General features: G+C 44.5%; 1 protein-coding gene across 1 annotated transcript; it reads left to right on the top strand.

The window, feature by feature from the left end:
* Positions 1–10022: 10022 nt before the first annotated feature.
* On the top strand, positions 10023–15970 carry LOC142292242 (collagenase 3-like). The gene is made up of 5 exons (XM_075337460.1): positions 10023–10151; positions 11774–11994; positions 13300–13448; positions 13613–13738; positions 14957–15970. Exons 1-5 carry the CDS (start codon positions 10041–10043, stop codon positions 15133–15135), a joined length of 786 nt encoding a protein of 261 aa, XP_075193575.1. The 5' UTR covers positions 10023–10040; the 3' UTR covers positions 15136–15970.
* Positions 15971–19141: the final 3171 nt, after the last annotated feature.

Below are 19141 nucleotides of genomic sequence, written 5' to 3' on the forward strand. Positions count from 1 at the left end.
GACATGTCGCTACAAACCTGGGGCGTGGGACCCTAGCTATTTCACTGAATACCAAAGAAATGTAAGATTCCATTTTTTTATCAGCAATGGGTACATGTTTCCTACTCTTAGTCCTCAAGCCAAGATCTTTACCCTTATAAATGGAGTTCACCTCATCACACCCAATAGATGTTATATTAGTAGCAAAAGGTTTTTACAAAAGTAATGCTTCCATGTAAGATTACTTTCTGGTGGTGCCCTGATCGACTGCCAGCATGATATGGATGGTCTTCAGTGTCGCAACGGTCAGGTGATCGGGGCATCACAGGTGATGTGATGCTGTGGCCTGGAACACTTTTTGGCCCGGACCCGGCCTGGGTGATATAGAGAGGAAGTTTCTGAGATGGGAGTCTGGAGCCAATAGAAAGACTTGACGCAAATTTTAAAATTACGACTCCTACCCAAACAAATACCTGGTGGAGCGTAATGTTAGCAGTGTTCAATGGCATTGTGGAAACTATGCTCATGATTGGCTGAAATGTTTGACTGTGGGTTGGACTTTAAGGCAAACACTAAGGATCCTAAATATTAATGCTGATGGAAGTCTGTCTTATTGTTGTGTAATATTACTTCATGAGGTGACCAAGATAATGTGTAAAATCTTATTAATATCAAGATTCGTTCTGTCTGTATATATTTTTAATGTTTATTTTTATTTATGCTTAGTATCGTAATGACAATGGAGGCTGGATCTGCACCCATACCTCCATAAATAGCACTGGGTTTGGTATATTGGTATTATATACACTTTTAAAAGCTTGATAAAGGCCCTGCATTGGCTGAAAGGTTGCTGTTTTATTCCCTTCATGTATACTATGATCAATAAAGTTTTCTCTTCTTGAAGAAGGTGTTTTTGGTGCCTTGGATACGGCAATATAAGCTGTTTTTAAAGGTTGGCCTAAGCCCTATTCTTACAGTGAAAACAAGTTGTAAATCTTCAGCATACAAGCCATTTTGGCCAACTTTAGTTTCCAGTTTTGTGGAAATCGTTTGTAGAAGGTCTTTTTATGTCCCCCATGACTGTGCCCAGCGCACAAGCTCCATAAAGTCATGGTTAGAGGAGTTTTGTGTGAAAGAACATGACCGGCCACATAGAGCTCTGATCACAACCCCGTCCAACAACTTTGGGATCAACCTAAATGGAGATAGTGAAAGTAAATACAAAAGCCACAGAAATAGGAATTTCACCAAAAAATAACATATCAACAGCAAAAAAAACGGCAACAGTATTTACCTGCCCAAGTCATAAAACCTAACGCAGCAGCCCATTTTGATTAGGTGGAGGCAAAACAGATGCAAAATACTGATGAGACAACCACTCTCTGAACCCACTAATTCTTAATTTCTAATGCTGATTGATTAGCATGAGGATTGTACACAGATAAGGTTTTTATGTAATTGTAATGCTCACGGCCGGTGTAGTGGCAGCGAGCAGGATTAGTGGACCTACTGGACCACGGGGGGGACACGGGCTTACTCTTTGAGGGAGGGGCTTAACTAAGTGGCCACCATGAGGCGGACACCAGGTATCATTCCCAGAGCAGTGACCGGGACTGTAGCAGCTGACCCCTAGGACAGGAGATGGACTCAGGTATAGACAGTTACAGGTGGGCTGACTAAGTCAGGTAGGATAGACGGGTATGGACAGGAATGGTGGGCATGGTAAGGATAGATAGGTATGGGAAGGCAGGTGTACTGCCCCGCGGGCTCGGCCGGCTGCCGAACCGCTCGAATCCGTGCTCGTACGGTGGGTGGCTCGAGCTCCTCACGGACCCAGGGGTCATGTCGCTCTGCAAGGGGGTTGGCGCTACACGCAGGGACTTTGGTGGGGAGTTCCACGGCCGGGGCCGCGGTGGTTTGTAAGGGATATAAGTTCATGATGCCACCCACGGGTTGTGGTGAATGGATGGACACCACCGCTGCCGTTCACTAGGCCTTGTAACGTGACACAGGGTGGTAGTTCTGGGTGAGGAAATCGTCTGTCACACCCCGGCACGCTACATGAAAATGGAGGTCCTGGCTGGGTGTGGGGTGTTTCACTCCAGAGGCTATATGCATTGGCAGGCCGCATGTTGCCGGTGGTTTTGGCTGGCCAGGACCAAATGGTACACAGTTCATTGAGGGAAACCACAAGTTGATAAAAAACATTGTTTTACTGAATACATTGTTATTCTTCTTGACCTTTCTGCCGCCTTCGACACTGTTGACCACCATCTCCTTCTCTCTATGCTCCATTCTATCGGCCTAAAGAACACTGTTCTTTCCTGGTTCTCTTCCTATCTTTCTGGCCTCTCATTCAGCGTATCATTTGCTGGCTCCACATCTTCTGCTCTTCCTCTCACTGTTGGGGTCCCTCAAGGTTCAGTCCTTGGCCCTCTTCTTTTCTCCCTCTACACTGCCCCAATTGGAATGACCATCAGCAGATTTGGTTTTCAGTACCATCTTTATGCTGATGACACACAGCTATACACCTCATCTCCTGAGCACACCCCCGCTGTACTACAGAACACAAGTGACTGCCTGACTGCAGTTTGCAATGTCATGTCTGCTCTCTATCTGAAACTTAACCTTTCCAAAACTGAACTTCTGCATTTCCCTCCATCTCCCAACCTTCCTAAACCTGACATCTCCCTCTCTGTGTGTGGCACAACGATAAGTCCTAGGCTGCAGGCCCGCTGTCTGGGTGTTATACTTGACACTGATCTCTCCTTCACCTCCCACATACAATCTCTTGCCCGCACCTCCGCTTGCACCTCAAGAACGTCTCTAGAATCCGCCCCTTTCTCACAATGGAAACGACAAAAACCCTCACCGTGGCCCTGATCCACTCTCGCCTTGACTACCGTAACTCTCTATTAATTGGTCTCCCCCTTACTAGACTCTCCCCTCTACAGTCCATCCTTAATGCAGCAGCCAGGGTCACCTATCTGGCTAACCGCTACTCGGATGCCTCTGCTCTTTGCCAGTCCTTGCACTGGCTGCCCATATATCACAGGATCCAATTCAAACTGCTTGTTCTCACCCACAAAGCTCTCCACAGTGCAGCACCCCCCTACATCTCCACCCTCCTCCCTGTCTATCATCCCACCCGTTCTCTAAGCTCTGCAAATGACTTTCGACTAACATCCACACTAATTCGAACCTCCCACTCCCGAATCCAAGACTTCTTCCGAGCTGCACCAAACCTCTGGAACGCTCTACCCCAAGAAGTTAAGACAAATCACAACTTACTCAGCTTCAGACGCTCCCTAAAAACACATCTTTTTAGGGCGGCCTATCACACTCCCTAGAAAAACTAATTTCACCTAATCCCTCTACAACTTCTCAGAACATAACCCCACATCAAACTCCATGGCACCCAAATGCATCTCAAGGCTCTGGCCAACTGGTCCAGGAAGCCATTATCTATCCCCCATGAGATGGCTGGATTGTCATTGTAAATAAGCACATGTACCTTGCCCCTCCCCCCATCTCATTGTAGATTGTAAGCTCTCACGAGCAGGGTTGCCATTTTTCCCTTTAAATATTGTATCTTCTATAATTGTTACTTGTTTGTATATGTTTATGTATATGATACGTATATGTATATGAGCCTCCTGAATTGTAAAGCGCTGCGGAATATGTTGGCTCTATAGAAATAAAGATTATTATTATTATTATTATTATTATGAATGTTAACTTGGTAACAACAACATACATGAGATGGCGGACACAAATCTTCTTGCACATTTCAATATCACAGAGGATCATTAAGCACACATTCATTTTAGTTGTTCCAACCTCCATAAGGCTTTTTCTTCCCTTCACTACCCAGCCTAGTACTACATCACAGTCCTTGGAAGTCATTCTCCTCCTCAAGTAGTCCCACGTCTTTTCCCTCTTAGAGGGGTATCGCCAATATGGCTGGACCAAGCTATAAGCTAATTTAGATGCCTCAGGGACACTCGCTTAAGACACTCACTTTGTTCCTTGTCCTGCTCTGTCTTGCACGAGGACTCCTTCTCTTTCTCTGTCACTTGTTCCTTCAGTCAGTGCGCTGACCCGGCTCCACTAGATCACTCTGTGTCACAGTAATCTTTTTTTTCTCAGTTGTTCCCCCTTTTCCTTTGTCACACTATTCAATGTCATGGTCTCCCTCTCTTCAGGACACCCATATCATGCGGCTCTGCTTCTCCTCAGACCTGAGCTCTGTTCCTGTCACAGGCTGGACCCTAACTGACGTTTCCACAGCAACCGTTTTTCTCCCTCAGCAGTAGCTCTTTCCCTATTGGCTAATCCTAGAATCCAACTGTCACCTGTCTGTCACCGGGCAGATTTAACTTTTCAGCTGCTCCAATAACACTAACACCTTATTAAGTAAGCATTATACATTATATACTACATAACGTTACATCTTATACCAATACACATACTGTACATTACATCTTCAATACTGCTACACCTCTACATAGTAACATTCTCTACTCTGCTACATCTTATACATTACAATACCTTACACTATACACTTTATATCTTATCACATGTATATATTTAAGAACATATTTGGTATCTTCAGGGGTAGGAACTCGACCACCATCTTACATTCCTCCCCTCTTGAACATGGTCGTCCTCAACCATGTCTGGACCTGTAAGACACCAAACAGACATACATATACGCTTAAAATTACACTCTCCATTCCCGGTACTGAAGGGGTCCTCTCCTCTTTCGGATCTGTACGACCCTGGTCCCACTGGATTGGGACCCTGGAACAAGTGTTCAAGTTCTTTTAAAGAAGAAGGCCATAGGCCATAATCGTGTTCACCCATCTAGCACAAGATGAGGGCACAATCATTAAACATTTAACAATAGCCCAAAAGTTCCAAGGGCTCACATGTTGCAGTCCTTCCTTGAAACTTGAAAATGGGGCAAAGTCTCAAACTATGGACTCGGCAGGCACATCGAGTCATCTGTTTCCTCTCCTCCCCTGCCCCTCAACAACAGTCCACCTGTCATCAACCTGAGGAGATTGACAGGCTTCTACCCTACTCTCCCCAAACATTGGCAAAGTCCATGGGGGGAGAGTCCAGAGTGGACTGGGCAGAGCCCATATCAGGGGCTGGTTGAGTCCACGGGGGAAATAGGGACAGAGTCCAGCCTGGAAAGGCAAAGTCCTTAGTGAAGGGTGTAGAATCCACTCACAGCACACAGTCCTTTAATCCAGCAGTGGAGTAAATAGGGGAAAAACAAAAACAAACCAAACTTTCAGGCATCTATGGCCAACAAGAGTCCTTGATTTTTGTTCCTCCGTCCCAGGGCACAACGAGTGCAACATGGACCTCAATATACCGACTCCTTCTTCTAGGGTGGAGCCTATTTTGGCTCAGCTGCCCGTTTCTTTCGCGTTGCCGTCCTTTCTCCATCAGCTTTCTGTGGTAGGCGGGGTCTCTTCTTCCATCATGCCCTCCGGGGGCGGGTACTGTTCAACACAGGCTGGCATCTCCAGGCATGATTCCTCGTCCTGCAGGCATAACGTTTTATGGCTCCATGGACCATGGCGCATTTTCATTTTCTTGCCACCCAGGCGGGGCGGGGTCTTCTTTTAAACTTGTGCCATTATCCGCCATCTCAGTGCCTATGCCTGTCATCATTTTTGACCGAAGAATGGTTGCAGTTTTCACTGTGGATCAAGCCTTCTCTGCTTCATTCTGGTTTTCCTGAATCAAGGCCCGATCCTGCCGACTACGCCAAGTGTAACGTGGCACAGGGTGGTAGTTTTGGGCGAGGAAATCGTCTGTCGCACCCTGGCATGCTACATGAAAATGGAGGTCCTGGCTGGGTGTGAGGTGTTTCACTCCAGAGGCTATATGCATTGGCAGGCCGCATGTTGCCGGTGGTTTTGGCTGTCCAGGACCAAATGGTACACAGTTCATTGAGGGAGACCACAAGTTGATAAAAAACATTGTTTTACTGAACGTTAACTTGGTAACAACAACAACATACATAAGATGGCGGACACAAATCTTCTTGCACATTTCAATATCACAGAGGATCATTAAGCACACATTCATTTTAGTTGTTCCAACCTCCATAAGGCTTTTTCTTCCCTTCATTACCCAGCCTAGTACTACATCACAGTCCTTGGAAGTCATTCTCCTCCTCAAGTAGTCCCACGTCTTTTCCCTCCTAGAGGGGTAACGCCAATATGGCTGGACCAAGCTATAAGCTAATTTAGATGCCTCAGGGACACTCGCTTAAGACACTCACTTTGTTCCTTGTCCTGCTCTATCTTGCACCAGGACTCGTCTCTTTCTCTGTCACTTGTTCCTTCAGTCAGTGCGCTGACCCGGCTCCACTAGATCACTCTGTGTCACAGTAATCTTTTTTTTCTCAGTTGTTCCCCCTTTTCCTTTGTCACACTATTCAATGTCATGGTCTCCCTCTCTTCAGGACACCCATCTCATGCGGCTCTGCTTCTCCTCAGACCTGAGCTCTGTTCCTGTCACAGGCTGGGCCCTAACTGACGTTTCCACAGCAACCGTTTTTCTCCCTCAGCAGTAGCTCTTTCCCTATTGGCTAATCCTAGAACCCAACTGTCACCTGTCTGTCACCGGGCAGATTTAACTTTTCAGCTGCATACCTATAACACTAATAACACCTTATCAGTTACATGCCGCAGATCTTCACCCGCTCCCCCCCTCGGTCTTTTCGGGGCACTCTACTTGCTTTCTGCACCGCTCTGCTCTCAGGGGGTGGGGCTTCACTTTTTCACGCCCTTTCTGCTCGGGGAAGACGGCTTGGGCGGGAAACTTCGCGCCACAGGAAGGCGACAATATGGCGGATTCTGCAATTTTTCAGTGGGACGCCGCCAACGATAACTTCAAGGCGCACCTCCACAGGTAAGTGGACAGTTCTATCCTGTTCGCAGACGTCAGAAGAGTCGATGTGTACCGCCCCGCGGGCTCGGCCGGCTACCGAGCCGCTCGGATCCGTGCTCGTACGGTGGGTGGCTTGAGCTCCTCACGGATATAAGTTCGTGACGCCACCCACGGGTTGTGGTGAATGGATGAACACCACCGCTGCCGTTGACTAGGCCTCCCGGGGCCGATGTTGCGCAGCTTGGTGTTGACCCCTCCGTGGATAGGGGAGTGATGGTCCCGGGGGCCCGAGGGAGGTGCTGAGGAGTGGGGATGTGTGCGTGCTGGGTGCTGGTGCGGTGCGGCGCGGTGCGCAGCCCGATGGCACTGGTATAGTCACTATGACACAACACACTAGAGTCTCTGGTAAACCAAACGGGATGATGAACGGGGCCCGCAGCCGGCTACAGCTTCTCCCTTAACAGGTTGGTGGTTCTGCCTTTCTCCTGCACCTCTTTATGTGAATGTTTTGACTCCTATGCATAAGCAATGGTAGTCCGCTCCCCGGCTTGCTGTGTGTTGGGAGAGCCCTCTTTGCCCGCAGACGCTGGCCCCTTGGGTCTCTATGCCTTGGCGGTGGCTCTACCCTAATGGTTGGGCTGTTATCTTCAGTCGGGTCTTGTGTGGGAAAGGTCCTAAAGTCCAGTCCTCAATCAGTTGATTTGACTCAGCCCTGTGGATTCTGGGCTTCGTACTGGGTTTGAGTACCCCTCCTGGTGCTCTGGTTTCCAATCGGTTCCCCGGTTCGGTACCGGCGGGCCACCACCTGACCCCGGTCCCTACGGTTCCACCGGCTATAATCCCAGATCCTGCAGGCGGCCACCACCGTCTGGGCTCTAATCCAGTCACCTGAGTAGACTATCGGCAGGCCTGGTCACAGGTCTGCCCTTGAACTTCACTTCTCTCCTCCACTGTCAAACTACTCTCTTCCACTACTCTCAAGAACTCCACTGCTTTTTCCCGCATCCAGGCCTGTGAACTCCTCGGTGGATGGAGCCAACCGCCTGGCTCCACCCCCTGGTGTGGACATCAAACCTGGAGGGTGGTGACAAGGTTTTGAAGTTTGCCTGCTGTCACCTTTTTAGGGAGGGGGTGTGTGTGCATGGAACTACCTGGCACGACCTGACTAGTCCAGGGCGTCACACAGGTACTGGAGACGGACACAGGGACAGGAGCTCAGGACATGACAACTAGCTAGGTAGCAGACTGCAAACTGATTGACTAACTAAAAATGTTGCACAGGCACCTCCCCTAATGGGAGGGTGTCTTAAATACATAGTCCCTCTCAGCCATAATTAAATTGAGATTGATGGGGCGTCTGAACCTCACCGATCTCGTATTGAGATAAAGCGTAAATCATTAGGTTCTGGGTATTCTGTTTAACAATTTATGAGGTGTGTACTTTCAGATGCAGCTGGGGACTAAAATGGCATATTTACCATTTTCCCCCTGCAACATCCAATGCACACTAATTTCTGAAAAATGTCAGATGGGTTAAAATAGATACTAAACCCGTTGAATTATTTGAGAGTAAATGGAAAATATGATCAGTTTTTGGGGATTTTTGTCCTTTTGGCACCTTAGTTGAATGCAAATGGTGCCCACAAAGTATTGCAGGAAAATCTGCGCATGGACTGCCCATCGGTACTGTACACCATGAGGAAGACCAGCAGGGAAGCTAGTCTTTTTTCTGATGTATGGCGTTGACATGCAGCACTTGCACATTAACACTCTGAAGCCAGTGCCTTCAGAAGGGCACCTCACAGTGTAAGGGGGGCTTTGCACGTTGCGACATCGCTACTGCGATCTCGTCGGGGTCAAATCGAAAGTGACGCACACCCGGCGCCTGTAACGGCTTCGCAACGTGTAAAGCCTGGAAGCACCGATAAACGATCGCAAAAGCGTCGAAAATCGGTGATCTGTGTAGTGTCCGTCATTTCCATAATTCCGCTGCAGCGACATGTACAATGTTGTTCTTCGTTCCTGCGGCAGCACACATCGCTGTGTATGAAGCCGCAGGAGCGAGGAACATCTCCTTACCTGCGTCCCGCCTGCAATGAGGAAGGAAGGAGGTGGACGGGATGTTTACGTCCCGCTCATCTCCACCCCTCCACTTCTATTGTCCGCCTGCCGTGTGACGTCGCTGTGATGTCGCACGACCCGCCCCCTTAGAAAGGAGGCGAGTCGCCGGCCAGAGCGTCGTCACAGGGCAGGTAAGTGCATGTGAAGCTGCCATAGCGATAATGTTCGCTACGGCAGCTATCACAAGATATCGCATCTGCGACAGGGGCGGGGACTATCGTGCTCGGCATCGCTACAATTGGCTATCAATGTCACAGCGTGCAAAGTACCCCTAAGTGTAAGAGCTGCAGCAATGTGAGCCTGTGCAAGATTTCTTACCCAGCACCTAATATCAGGGAGACTGCCAGCAATCAATCGAAAGAGGGAGGCAGGAACCAAAGAAGTAAATGACCCAGGGAGATAGTCTTTTGTTCGGTGCTTTGGATGGAACAAAACATCTAATGCTTAACTTGTGTATTTATAAAATCATGTAGGAAAAAGAGGTGTCCAGTGAAGGATTCACATCCAGGAATTATTAAAATATAGCTGTTATTGCATTATTAATAAAGTCCATTTAGAGTAAAACTGGCAGTAGCATATTTAGCAATTGCAGACAAGACTATGCATTTCGGCTATTTAAGCCTTCATCATGGTCAGAATAGCCGAAACGCATAGTTTCCTTTGCTCGTTCTTTTTTCTCAATTATAAAATCATAGATTTCTCCAGAATAACCCAAAAGAAAGCAAATATTAAGGTATCAATGCATTTATTTTTCAAACAGTTAGAGGGAAGTAAATTTACTTTTCAGAAACTTACTATATATTGTAATTGTGTGGGTTTTCCACAGCATCAAATCAAATATGTGGGCTGATATTTTTTGCTATATGATTACAGAGGACTTGTGTCTGTATTGGTAAAGGAGTATTACTGTAAAAAGACCTTGGTTAATTTCACAATGAAACACAACATTGCAACACACCTTCAGCTATAAAGAACGATGTTGTGAGTGGCAAGCACAGTGCAGGCTGTCTCTTCAGACTACCACCATGATGCAAGCACATTGCTTGGTTCTGCTTTCCCTGAGTTATGGCGCTCTTGCCATGCCAAGATTCCAAAACAAAGCTGGCATCAGCTCTTCAGATCAGAATTTAGCAGAGGTATGTTTCTTAAAAAATAATAATAATAATAACATGAAAATAGAAAGGGATAATATAGTTTTATCAATTAAGCAGATTTATTGTATAATGAAAGGTTATAAAATGTGCTAACATACAAATTGATTTGTAACAATTTTAGAGATTTCTGCTCTCTATTGTACAATAGAAGCCTTCAGTGTTTACTTCTAAGAATGAAAATCTTGACTTAGTACAAGAGACAGCTATGATGACTGTACTGTAAGTGTAACCAGTCCTGTATCTGTGTATTCATCACATGACTATATAGATTTTTGTCCCATATGTGTAAATAATGAGAGAAACTACAGTTGAGGCATGGAAGAAATTTAAACAGTTAGTAAAATGGAAAATTGTGTAGATTTTGATTAAAAAATACCCCCCCACCCTGTGAGTTAATATTTATGCTAAAAGATGGGGGTTACAGTTAATTATAAAGTTAAAAAATATTCTTATCTGCCTTGTTTCAATTTATTAGCATTATTAATATGTATATAAAAACTCATGTCTAAATTTAGAGGATGAAAATGTGCATTGCTAGTCTTGGAAACATAAGCAAAGCTCTGACTGATAAATTTGTTAGCACAGCACCAAAATGTCTCCATGGTAACAGACTACAAACAAACCCTTTGTAGTCTGATTCTGCCATTATTCTTATATGTATCTGTCCACCACTTCTTACCAACATAAAAAATGTAAATTAGTAAGATGTAAGGAACAGATAGAATAAAGTATGCTTGCTTAGGATGCAAAGCTTTTTTGTAATTTGGTAAACAAAAAGGCTGTACAGAAAATGACAGGAGATTGTTAACTTGCCAATAAGGACAAACCCCCTCGCCAGCCCCAAAAGAAAAAAAAACCCACATATGTGGGCATGCAGGTCTTTGAAATGTCAAACCATAACAGCTTTATATCTTCTATCTTTTGCTACGTTCTCAAGTATTTAACATTTTCATCCATATGCAAAACAAGGCTTTAAGTGCTCCTGGCGTGACAGAGGACTTTCTGAGCCTCTGCTTCCAAGGTTGTTTCCCTGCCCAGCAACAAACTCTTTAGCTTGATTGATAGCTCAAGGTGTAATTTCCTTGACTGATGCCTGATGTCTCACAGGCAGTGAGCTACCACCCAATCTGAAGACCCTAGTGCTATTAGAGGAACCAACCTCTGGACGTAGAGCTCAGGAAGTGCTGGGCCCCACCCAGAGCACTTAACACCACGTGTTAAATATGAATGAATTAAAAAGAGAATCTGTCACTCAAGGTTTGTGGATGAAGTGAAAGAATTTTTTTTATTTTGGCAGGCGTGAAATTGTGTGACAATCAAACATAACGTTTCGGTCATGGATGACCTTCTTCAGATCAGTTCACACAAGCTGCCTGTATCTGTAACGCTCCTGTAACAACGTGCTATTAGACAATGTGCCTCACAGGTCCTCTGTAGAATATGCTGTAGCTCAGGAGAGAGGTTTACCTACCAGGGTTTTTTCCTCTTCACGGCAGCGCTGCATCCTCCTGTGTATCCAACGGTCTATTTAAAGTACACATAAGATCAAGTAGTAAACCCTTTTTTATTAAACAGTCTCTTTGTATCGTTATCATTTCTCCTAGGAATACTTAAACAAATTTTATACCGCCAACGCTAAGGAAAAAAGTTCATTTACGGAAAGGCTTGAGGCAATGCAAAAATTCTTCAGGATGAAAGTAACAGGAAAGCTGGACACGGACACAATGAACATGATGAAAGCTCCAAGATGTGGCATGCCTGACGTGGCAGAGTTCTCTACATTCAATGGCAGACCAAGATGGCAGAGAAACTCTATTACCTACAGGTAGGTTACATGAATGGGCCCAATTTGTTGTATTTTTTTTAATTCTTATGTAAATAGCCCCCCAAAAAAGCCTCATTCTGGAAACCATAGTGTGTCGCCCGGGGACCAGGGGGTACTCAGATCCGGGCCACGGGGTCACTTCTGTGAGTATCACGGTAGCGTGACCCGGTCTGTGATCCCAGGCTCCACAGTAAAAGGGGATTTGGTAAGGGAGATTGTCCGTGACGCCACCCACAGTTGTGGTGATTGTGGACACCACCGCTGCTCTGGACGGGGATCCCGGGAGTGATGATATGGAGCAGCTAGATGTTATTTCGCCCCTCCGTGGGTAGGGGGTTGGTTGTCCCGGGGCCCCGTGATGGGGTAAGCAGGGAGCAGGGTGCAGTGCTGCGGTGCGGTGCCCGAGGGCACGGGCGTACTCACAAATAGTTCACACAGAGTCACTGGTAACTAGGAATTGCCGGTGTCCGCAGCCTTCGGTACGGGGGTGTTAGTGTCCCACACACGGTGCAGCAGCTCCTGTTGTTCTTTCCCTGCAGCCAGGTGCCTTTCTCTCCACTCTCTTCCTCTTTCTCCTCAGCCGGGAACGGGGAATACACTCCCCTGCAGTGATCCAGGTCACCCAGGTACCGGGGGGCCACTACCCTGCCCGGCTACCTCTGGCCCCATCCTCACTGCAGCCTGTCCCGGCCCTCTCGGAGCACGCTTCACTTTCAGCCTGGGAGCTACAACTCCAGACTCCTCTTCTGTCTGCCTCTCCAAACACTCTGCTCCAGCCCCTCCCCTCTGCTCTGCTTTTCTCTTACACTGGGGGCTGTGGTTTGTCCTGCTGCACCGGTGTGAGATCAGATTACCAAGGAGGATTAACTCTTTCTGTGACAACCTGACTTTGCCAGGGCGTCACAATAGCATACTCATTTTCTTTAATTATTTTTTTATCCACATTTTTTGGAAGGACAGCGCCACCCAAAACTAAAGATACACTGAAAACAAAAACGAGTATATGTTAGTAAAGTAAAAAATTAGCGAATGTTTAATAAGCATGATTTATTTACTTACAGAAATTATGACTTTATGACTCTTTCTTTATTTAGAAAATAAGGAAGGTGCAAAAAACTAAAATTAAATCCACCATATACTCATCTTTTTCGGCACACCTTGAGTCCGAATTCTCCAGCACTTTGCTTAATAAATCTCCTCCACTCTGTAATTCACGCTTTAGCTGTCCAGTATAGTATTTATGTTTTTCTCTGAATTGCTCCTAAAATTCTTAAAAGTAAAGTGGTATGTTTTCTTTTTGCATAGAATTGTGAATTACACCCCAGACCTTCCCAGAAATGTGATTGAGGATTCGATTCAGAGGGCATTCGGTGTCTGGAGCCAAGTCACTCCCCTGAGGTTCACTAAAGTGAACAATGGAGACGCAGACATCCTCATCCAGTTCAGTGCAAGATGTAAGTACCGTACTTTACGACAATTTTTATTAAATGCAATGAAAAATATATTACAGCCCTGTCAACATTTAATAAACATTGTCAGTGTTTTCATTGAGTTTGTTTTTTTGGGCCATCAAAATACCAGAACCCTAATATGATGTTAATTTATATATTTTTTGCAGCACACGGTGATCAGAGCCCATTTGATGGCTCCAATGGTGTCCTCGCTCATGCCTATGCTCCTGGTGCCAGAATTGGTGGTGATGCCCACTTTGATGAAGATGAAAGATGGACAAATAACCAAGCAGGTAGACTACTACACAGTTATATTGGTTCACCTCTAAATTTCTTTAAAATATTGCCAAAATTCAGAGATCCTTCTCAATAGCCTATAGGAAATACTGTATCTATATATATATATATATATATATATATATATATATATATATATATATATATAGTTTGGGTAAAGCGGAAGAGGAAGCGAAGAGTGGACTTGGGCTGCCATATGAAAGGGTGGTGGGAAATTTGAACATGAAAATAGTTTTTTACATATACTTTTTAGACCATGCTGGTTCTATTTTTAAAAAGAGAAAACGTGGATAAACCCATTAATTAACATTATAGTGTCCATGAGATTTTGGGACATAGCCCTTCAACTAGAGGCCAGGTGTTGTCAGGGCAGTTGTATATATAAGTTCATTAGTCTGCCTTATTTTGGTGTCCACCACTAAACTACAGAATTCATTAAAATCTGTTGATTATGTCCCAGTCTACACAGCAAAGCTGTGTACAGGTGTTCTACAGAAAGCAGTAGATATCAGCTTCAACGTCCAGTGTTAAATAGAATATCTGAAATATCTCAAGATTTTTTAGTAAGCATAGTCTTAAGACATTTTTTTAAGAGGAGTTTACCATGTTTAGTTTAGCAGACCAGCATAAACCCCAAAAATTGTTGCATAGTCTCCTAGCAATCCTTCGCTCTTCTGCTCCGTGCAGTGCTTAGAGGCACTGTCTTCTTGCTTCCTCTTCAAAAGGGCATATACCCACTTCTGAATATCCTATTTGTATTGGAAGGACATGTGACTGCTGCAGTCAATCACTGGCAGCAGCAGCGATGCGTAAGTCACCGCTTCGCATAGTGATTGGGGCACTGATTTCTTGCGTCCTCTTCAAAAGGGAATGTGCCCACTTCTGAATATCCTCTTTAGATTAGAAGCACATGTGACTGCTGTAGTCAATCACTAGCAGCAGCAGGGATGCGCAAGTCACGCTTAAGCAAGGGATTGGCTGCAGCAGTCACGCGACCATTTCTGTTCGAACAGGAAGCAAAGCAACTGCGGTGACTTGCGCCAACTAGATAAGAAATGGTGATCAATAGGTGGTTTATTTTTTACTTAATTAAAATTATTACACTTATTTAGTAAAGGCAGAGAAACACAAAAAGGTAACATCTGTCTATGATAATATGAGGCCATGTACATCTGCTGAATACATCTTCTAACCTACATAAACCTTTTCTTTAGGCTTCAATCTATTTCTGGTGGCTGCTCATGAGTTTGGCCATTCCTTGGGACTCAATCACTCCGATGACCCTCAGGCCCTGATGTTTCCAACCTACCGCTATGTGAACACAGCCAATTACCGCCTGTCTCGAGATGATGTCAATGGAATACAGTCCCTGTATGGTCGAAGGCGCAAGTAACTCCTTAAGAAATCATCCAGAAGGCCCTTTATCCAAGTGCGAGAAATGCTATGTGCAAAAAATAATATATAAGAGTACTATATAGATTACAATAGCAAACGTTAGCTTTCTGCATTTGTAATATGACAATAGGCCGCTAATGATTTCTATAAGGCAGCACTCTACTTTTGTTGTATCTAGAAGACTTGAAAATGAAGGTCCAACTAAGTTTTAAGATGTGCATGGTCACCTCAAGAGAAAGGTTTTGCCTTGCCAAGAATACTATGCCGAGTCTCAGAAATATTCCATTATCATGGCAAAAAGTTATCCAGGAATAGAGTAAAACTGTACAAGTTTTCTAAATCCTCCTCAAAATCTAGAAAAAGGCCTCAAAATCTGAGTTTCTGCTCAGTTTCTGCCTTGAAAGCTCAGCAAAAAGACTCTGTGTGCACATAGTCTGAGAGGTCAGCTCTTTATCAGGGTACAGCACCAACCTTGTCTATGACTGGTATAGCAACTCAGCCTAATTCAAATTAATAAAGCTGAATTGTAATATCAGGGACATATCATGTACACTGGAAAATAAAAATCCCCTTTTTCTGATCCGTTACAACTCTTTGAAACGTAAAAAGTAACTTTGGTAAAATTCCAGTGCAAAAATAAAGAAAAAAAATGAAGCTGGTACCACTGCCCGTCTAATACAGTATTTGGTATTAACTCCCTGCGGTGACATTTCATAGATGATTTAATTTCTTTATCCCAAATTCACAACGACTTTAATCTGGGAGGAATTTATTCTGTACGATGTGCTTTGGTTTTCTGTGCAAATGCAATAATAAAATAAATTGCTAAACTATTCCTCTGTTACTCTTGCATCTGCACCTACACTTTAGTACTCCAGTAAGTGAGGCCGTAATGGGCCGCAGCCATAAAAGTGAGGTCGACATGTCAGGGTTTGGGGTGATAAATTATGTGATTAAGGGAGTTTGGGCACAATATGGGTTAACTATTTATGGGAAGGTAAGGGGGAGTTCTTATGGGGATGGGGTTTGGCTTAAAGGAGGAGGAGTAAATAGAAAGATATATAAGTGGATGTCCATCTTATCGGGTCAGTAATTTTAGGCAAGACCTAGCTAACTATCTCCCACCCGTCCTCCCTTTCTTTTGGTTGTTTTCGGTGATAACTAGTTGGTAGGACAGGCTTCAATTTTTTGTTCTGTAGCTGATCAAATTGAGTTTAGGAATGGAAATGTGTTGCTATTGTCCACGTTTTTTATGTCAGAGCAGTGTGACATAGGGGAAAAGGTCCTGGAAGTTGCTTGATCTGGTTATTCATGGATCGGTGAGTGGGGAGCCCACAAGGTTCTGGACTCCTCAAGCGGAATTCAATCAAGTGGCAACGAGTAAGGGAACTCCTGAGTGATGGGCTGAAAAAGGCCCATGGGAGATTGGGTTAGGGTGACAGAGCCAGGTTGGCTAACAGCTGCCTCTGAGCTGGTGATTAATTGGCTAGAGGTTTTGGGGCTTTGAGGACCATCTTCCTTTTCATTAAAGTAATTGTGATACTTGTTGTTTGCTAATAACAGGCTGCTGTGGCCAATTTAATCCATCCTGGTGTATTGTCTATTATTTTAGGAAGGGGGGGGTTGGAGGAGTTGACTCGCCGTTACCCTTTGTCATGTATGGACTGACCTTCTGGCATGGTGTTATGCTTCTGGATGTCGAGAGGTACAACTGTACTACAACCGGACAGTGTCAGGTATGATAGTCCCCTGTAACCACCAAACATGCAGGAGCTTCTCACCATACCAGAAGGACTTCTCAGGGACCAAGAGAAGAGCAGAAATCCATCTGACGGTCTCTGCCTTCTCAGGGCTTGCTGTACAGAAAACACAGCAGGGTCGATTTATTATTCCTGTCTATAATGTGTGCTAAATTTATCACTGAGACACATGCTGGGAATTACATTTTTAACATCTTTAGACACTATTAACTTAATACCACCTTTTGGTTGGCTTAAAATGTGCTACCTTTTTGCATCTATATTTTGCAGCAAATTGGCACACATTGCACTTTGTCGAATAAACTAAAGAGATCCACAACACAATAAAAATACCTAAAATGCAATGTGACAATTTGTGCCAAAGTGTGGCAAAGTTTGAGGCATCCAGAGGTACCGTAAGAGATGGTGCACCTCTATGGTTATGTTATCATAGACAAGTCCTATAAAAATACTGCCAGAGTGGTGGTCAGCTAATTACTGCACCCTCTTTGCAATCCATTGATTTTTTGAGAGAAGCATGGACAGACTAGCATTATGCCTGCAGAGGCTAATGTAGTATTGAATGTGAGACATATTAACTGGTTGTCTATGTGATACAAGGTGGACTGAGTAACAGTAACCAATTCTACATGGCAGGTCTCCTGCTATGTGATATCTATATACCCTACTAAGCATATGGAGAGGGGTTGCTTTAATGAGACAATTCCTTTAAGGTTTATAGAGCCCTAAAGACAAAACTATTATGGGCCACCCAGTCAAAATTTTGTAGGGTCATAACACTGAATGGATAAACGAGCTTCTATGACCTCTTATTCTGAATATGGATTGGGTGCCCCTGTACAGCTATAACAGCTCCCACTCTTCTGGGAAGGATTTATGCAAGACTTTAGAGGTGTCTCTGAGAATGTTTGCACTTTCATCTACAAAAAAGTATTTTTGAGGTGACACTGATTTTGGGGAAAGGGCCTGGTTCACAATTCCCTTTCTAGTTCATCCCAGAGGTGTTGGATGGGGCTTAGGTCTGGGCTCTGTGCAGCTGGTCAGGTTCTTCCACCAAACGCTCCCAACCATGACTTTATGGAACTTGTACACAGAGCACATTCATGGGGAACAGAAATTTGCATTCGCCAAACTGCTCCCATAAAGCTTGAAGCTACATCTGTCCAAAATTCCTGTACCTGAAGACATAAGCATATTAATGTGTGTATATATATATATGTATATGTATATATAATATACAGTTAGGTCCACAAATATTTGGACAGTGACACAATTTTCGCGAGTTGGGCTCTGCATGCCACCACATTGGATTTGAAATGAAACCTCTACAACAGAATTCAAGTGCAGATTGTAACGTTTAATTTGAAGGTTTGAACAAAAATATCTGATAGAAATTGTAGGAATTGTACACATTTCTTTACAAACACTCCACATTTTAGGAGGTCAAAAGTAATTGGACAAATAAACCAAACCCAAACAAAATATTTTTATTTTCAATATTTTGTTGCGAATCCTTTGGAGGCAATCACTGCATTAAGTGTGGAACCCATGGACATCACCAAACGCTGGGTTTCCTCCTTCTTAATGCTTTGCCAGGCCTTTACAGCCGCAGCCTTCAGGTCTTGCTTGTTTGTGGGTCTTTCCGTCTTAAGTCTGGATTTGAGCAAGTGAAATGCATGCTCAATTGGGTTAAGATCTGGTGATTGACTTGGCCATTGCAGAATGTTCCACTTTTTTGCACTCATGAACTCCTGGGTAGCTTTGGCTGTATGCTTGGGGTCATTGTCCATCTGTACTATGAAGCGCCGTCCGATCAACTTTGCGGCATTTGGCTGAATCTGGGCTGAAAGTATATCCCGGTACACTTCAGAATTCATCCGGCTACTCTTGTCTGCTGTTATGTCATCAATAAACACAAGTGACCCAGTGCCATTGAAAGCCATGCATGCCCATGCCATCACGTTGCCTCCACCATGTTTTACAGAGGATGTGGTGTGCCTTGGATCATGTGCCGTTCCCTTTCTTCTCCAAACTTTTTTCTTCCCATCATTCTGGTACAGGTTGATCTTTGTCTCATCTGTCCATAGAATACTTTTCCAGAACTGAGCTGGCTTCATGAGGTGTTTTTCAGCAAATTTAACTCTGGCCTGTCTATTTTTGGAATTGATGAATGGTTTGCATCTAGATGTGAACCCTTTGTATTTACTTTCATGGAGTCTTCTCTTTACTGTTGACTTAGAGACA

The sequence above is a fragment of the Anomaloglossus baeobatrachus genome, chromosome 2, assembly GCF_048569485.1.
Source record: "Anomaloglossus baeobatrachus isolate aAnoBae1 chromosome 2, aAnoBae1.hap1, whole genome shotgun sequence".
Taxonomy (NCBI): domain Eukaryota; kingdom Metazoa; phylum Chordata; class Amphibia; order Anura; family Aromobatidae; genus Anomaloglossus; species Anomaloglossus baeobatrachus.

Excerpts from the sequence above, each read along its gene's own strand:
- LOC142292242 (XM_075337460.1), top strand. The coding sequence starts at position 10,041 with ATGATGCAAGCACATTGCTTGGTTCTGCTTTCCCTGAGTTATGGCGCT. Across the intron at positions 13,449-13,612 it reads CATCCAGTTCAGTGCAAGAT|CACACGGTGATCAGAGCCCA; the intron begins GTAAGTACCGTA and ends TATTTTTTGCAG. Across the intron at positions 13,739-14,956 it reads ATGGACAAATAACCAAGCAG|GCTTCAATCTATTTCTGGTG; the intron begins GTAGACTACTAC and ends CCTTTTCTTTAG.